This window comes from Salmo trutta, chromosome 13, assembly GCF_901001165.1.
Source record: "Salmo trutta chromosome 13, fSalTru1.1, whole genome shotgun sequence".
In the NCBI taxonomy this organism is placed as follows: domain Eukaryota; kingdom Metazoa; phylum Chordata; class Actinopteri; order Salmoniformes; family Salmonidae; genus Salmo; species Salmo trutta.
This window is the reverse complement of record NC_042969.1, coordinates 60490287-60495534: the sequence shown is the minus strand read 5'-3', so window position 1 is coordinate 60495534 and position 5248 is coordinate 60490287. Positions and strand designations below refer to the sequence as shown.

Here is a 5248-nt window from a genome sequence, read left to right as displayed (position 1 = left end):
CAACAGAAAAAAGGATGGCTGTAGAGAAGTTGATGAAAGTGATCAAGTGGGGAGCACACAAATTAAAAGCCTTCTTTCGTGACTCCTTATAGGCTTTTAAGCAAACAGGTAATATTTATACATATGAGAGCACAACTAACAGAAAACGTAAAACCACTAAACTGCTATGATACATATACCATGAAGGTCGCTCATTGCACTTTCAATACAGGGGAGTTTAACAAATGCTAATTGAGAGAAAATGGTTATGGGAATAAAATACAACTGGCTTACAAATGGAGACAAACCTGTCAGAAGCCATCACTGCCAGAATAAGTAAGTACTCATTACATATACATTGCAGAAAAAGCCTGCAGTATACAACATTCGTGAGAGATTCCCTTTATTTCTGCCTCATGGCAAAATGTGTAGAACTGCAGAAAATTAACTTGAAAACTGCAACAACAAATTCAAGATGACAAACACTTTAGGAAGATGGGCAGGGACACAGCTGTCCTGAAGTTAGGTGGGCCAAGTGTCCAGATCTGGCAGAATGGTTTGGGGTGTAGGGTCTTCCCAAGGATCCCACACAGCATCTGTTTGAGCATAGTCTGAAGGTAGGGAGGGCAGCTCCCCTTGCTGCTCTGTAGTTATGCAGTTAACTAGCTAATATGACACAAAACATTCTCAGTTACATACATTATAAACTTGATGTGATTTTTTTTAATCATCTTTGGGCAACAGAGAAATTATGCCAAAATGACACATGTACAGTATTTGTACTGTCAATTATAGCAACTGAAGTAAGAAAACACATAGTTCACCATTACAAAAAGGAACTATCAGGTTATGTTTTAGGGTAAAGTCCCAGTACCTTTTTACAAGCATGCCTGATGTTAACCATCCTAACGCCATACATAATAGGATTGAAAATTGGTGGACATATCAGAAAATAAACAAATAAAATAGAGCGAAGTATAGGTGGAAGATGAGCAGTATCATATCTGCTTTGTATAATCACAAATAACCAGCCAAAGGAGAAGTTCAGCAAAGAGGCTATATGTGGCGTACAGGTATTAAATGCTTTCTGTTTCGTCTCTTTTGAAGACTTTAAACATATTTGTAGAATTCTTACATATGAGTATATGGTAGGACATATAATACAAGAAATATAAAGCACAGTGACAAGAAGACCCCACATGTTATTCAGCATAGTATTTGAACAGGCAAGCTTGACTACTGAGTAGTTGTCACAATACACTCTGTCTAGAACGTTACCACAAAATTGCAGTTGCAAACTTAGGGAGATATTGATGGCGATGAAGAAAAAAGAAGTCAACCAGGACAGCAGAATTAAGCCACAAATTATTTTAGGTGTCATAATATTATTATATCGTAGAGGATAACAAATAGAAATGTACCTGTCATAGGACATAACTGCTAAATTACTAAATTCTGTAAGAGTATATGTGTACAATACATAAATCTGTAGACAACAATAAAGAAGGGAAATATCATGTGTGTCAGATAGTAAGTAAAACATGAGAGCAGGAAACAAACCAGTGCTCCCATACAACTGATTAACAAACAAAGCACATAGAAACAGATACATGGGTTCATGAAGGCTTCTTTCAATGCAGATAACTCCAATAAGTAAAGCATTGGCAAGAATGATGACAAAATATAATACAGTTACTACAGTGAAGTACAAATATTTAAATTGTCTGATATCACCGTATGCAGCAAGCCTGAAGACCTTAAAGTGAGTAGAGTTTTCCATGGTCCTGGGAGTTGGTAAATGTTTGCAGAAGAGTAGCCAATGATCTCTGATATGGTATATTTATATATATATACATATATTCATGAAATTACAAAGAACCGACAACCTAAATTGATAATTCTTTGACTTGTTGATTCAGTGATAGATTTGCTCATATCTATACTCACCAACATAGAAGGCTTTACATTCTCCTCATAACATAATTCATAGCCTAAATCAAACATATTATACTGTTCCTAGGCCGTCATTGTAAATACGAATTTGTTCTTAAGTGATGTGCCTAGTTAAATAAAGGTAAAATGTAAATGTAAAAATCTATCTGGCAATCATGTTACTTATTACATTTAAATGGAAAGTAGTAAATTGATTACATGTAAAGCATGTTAAATCCAAAATATTCACAGACCATTTCTAAACCATGATGAACTGCTTAAACTACGCTCCTCACTTGATTCTTATACTTGTGAGAGAAAAAGAAAAAAACGCCTACCATGGTGTGATATGCAAATAGTCATCAACACCTGGGAAAATTACATATTTTCAGAGACAAGAAAACCATATAGAGAAAAACAGATGCCATTTTCTATCACAGGCCCTCCATGGTGTTCAAAGCCTTTCTTAAATTCTATAGAAATACAGTAATTCATAAACAATGGTAGATTAAACGGAGCATGTCTAGCCCATATGAAATGGCTAGATTGTCGGCGGTACACACTGGAGTTCAATCGGTGATGTCACTCGCTCTGAGACCGAGATGTACAATAGTTGTTTCCCTTGCTCTGCAAAGACTGTGGCTTTTGTGGACTTACAGGTAATGATGCTTTGCGGGTGATGGTTGTTGATGTGTTCAGAGAGTCACTCATTCAAGCTCAGGTTGGGGCAAGGTGAGGAACGGAAGCAACACTGTTACAGTACACATGGTTAGAGTGACATTCTTAAAAACCTCTACAGGATTGATGCTAATGTGATTAGCATGAGGTTGTTAGTAACAAGAAAATTCCCAGGACATAGACATATCTGATATTGGCAGAAAGCTTCCATTCTTGTTAATCTAACGGCACTGTCCAATTTGCAGTAGCTTTTACAGTGAAAGAATACCATGCTATTGTTTGAGGAGAGTGCACAGTTATGAACTTGAAAAGGTATTAATAAACCAATCAGGCACATTTGGGCAGTCATGATACAAAATTTGAACAGAAATGTAATGGTTCATTGGATCAGTCTAAAACTTTCCACATATACTACTGCCATCTATTGGCCAAAATCTAAATTGTGCCTGGGCTGGAATAATACATTATGGCTTTTCTCTTGCATTTCAAAGATGATGGTACAAAAAAATATGAAATGAAAAGATAAAATATATATATATATTGCTTTGTATTATCTTTTACCAGATCTAATGTGTTATATTCTCCTACATTAATTTAACATCTCCACAAACTTCAAAGTGTTTCCTTTAAAATGGTTTAAAGAAATTGCATATCCTTGCTTCAGGTCCTGAGCTACAGGCAGTTAGATTTGGGTATGTCATTTTAGGTGAAATTAAAAAAAGGGTCCAATCCTTAGATGAAGGGGTTTTTAAATAACGAGAGTAGTTTGGTAGGATATTACTTGCAGCACATCAGAAGAATACACATCCTTAATGTTATGTTATTGAACTGGCTGTGTTAGTGCCCTATGATCCTGTTAAAACAATGTATGTGTGGGGACCAGTGGAGGCTGGATGGGGGAGCTATAGGAGGACGGGCTCATTGTAATGGCTGTAATGGAATAAATTGAACGGAGGTAAACATATGGTTTCCATATGTTTGACGTGTTTGATACCATTCCAATTAATCCATTCCAGCCATTACAATGAGCCTGTCCTCCTACAGCTCCTCCCAATAGCCTCCACTGGTGGGGACCTCTAGGCTGGTACTCTACAATGTAGAAGAAGAATGTGACATCACCAATGGGCTGGGTAGGCAAATGTTATCAGATCTATCATTAATGTTTTAGCAGGAGTTTGAGTGTTATGTATTTTGTACCATGTACAATAAATAATTAGTTTTCGTGAAACCAATCCAAAGCCTCTGACAAAGAGACGGTTTCCTGGACACAGATTAAGGCTACTCCTGAACTAAACCACACTGTCAATGGTGATTCTCCATTGAGAATATATTTTATTCTAGGATTAGTCTTAATCTGGATCATGTAATCCGGTTATTTGACTTGTTCCTCACCGCTGTAGGCATCTATCTGTGTAATGTTGAGGAGTTACCTTGCTAGCTTCAATCTGAATGAGCAGTGGTGGAAATACTTGGATAAAGTAGTCACCCAGTAAAATATTACTTGAGTAAAAGACTAAAAGTATTTTGTTTAAAATATACTAAAGAATCAAAAGTAAATGTAATTGCTAAAATATACTTAAGTATCAAAAGTAAAAGTATAAATAATTTCAAATTCAAATTATATTAAGTAAACCTGACGGCAACATTTTCTTGTTGTTTTAATTTACGGAAAGCCAGGGGAATACTCCAACACATAATTTACGAACAAAGCATGTGTTTTTAGTGAGTCCGCCAGATCAGAGGCAGTAGGGATGACCAGGGATGTTCTCTTGATAAGTAAGTGATTTGGACCATTTCCTCTTCAACTAAGCATTCAAATTGTAACGAGAACTTTTGGGTGTCAGGGAAAATGTATGGAGTAAAAAGCACATTATTTTCATTAGGAATGTAGTGAAGTAAAAGTAAAAGTTGTCAAAATATGAATAGTAAAGTACAGAAACCCCAAAAAACTATTTTTTTTTACTGAAGTACTTTACACCACTGCTGGTGTTTGATAGCTAGCATAAAAAACAAGACACATAATGCTGTAATAATGACAAAACTCATTATAACATAATTGCAAATTCTTAAACTACTGACAACTTCGTCAGTAAAACAGGGGGAAAACATATACCTTACTTAGTTCTGGTAGTCACGCACAGTGATGAATAAATTGGTCAGAAAGGAAATAATGTCCAAAACTGATATTTTTTCTCACAGCAGTACAGTAGGTGGTGAGCTGTACTTGGTAAATAACTAAACACTCATCCAGCTGGTGATAGCTGAGATGTCATCACTGAATTCTTAAAGAGACCGGCTTTCTTACACAGCCACCACAAATGTCTGCAACAACATTCTAACCAGATGGAAAGTCTGTTCTAGGTGGCAGGTTATTCTGCATCGTAATCAAGGATGGCTGGGAGCTGCACCAGCTGGGCCACTGGACGTAGGTACAGTTGAAGTTGAAAGTTTACATACACCTTAGCCAAATATATTTCAACACAGTTTTTCACAATTCCTGACATTTATCCTATAAAAATTCCCTGTCTTAGGTCAGTTAGGATCACCACTTTATTTTAAGAATGTGAAATGTCAGAATAATAGTAGAGAGAATGATTTATTTCCGCTTTCATTTCTTTCATCAGATTCCCAGTGGGTCAGAAGTCTACATACACTCAAT

The 5248-nt window shown here is 36.2% G+C and overlaps 1 protein-coding gene across 1 annotated transcript; it reads right to left on the bottom strand.

Moving 5' to 3' along the window:
* Nucleotides 1-826: 826 nt before the first annotated feature.
* On the bottom strand, nt 827-1840 carry LOC115206801 (olfactory receptor 11A1-like). The gene has a single exon (XM_029773995.1). It carries the CDS (start codon nt 1757-1759, stop codon nt 827-829), a length of 933 nt encoding a protein of 310 aa, XP_029629855.1. The 5' UTR covers nt 1760-1840.
* Nucleotides 1841-5248: the final 3408 nt, after the last annotated feature.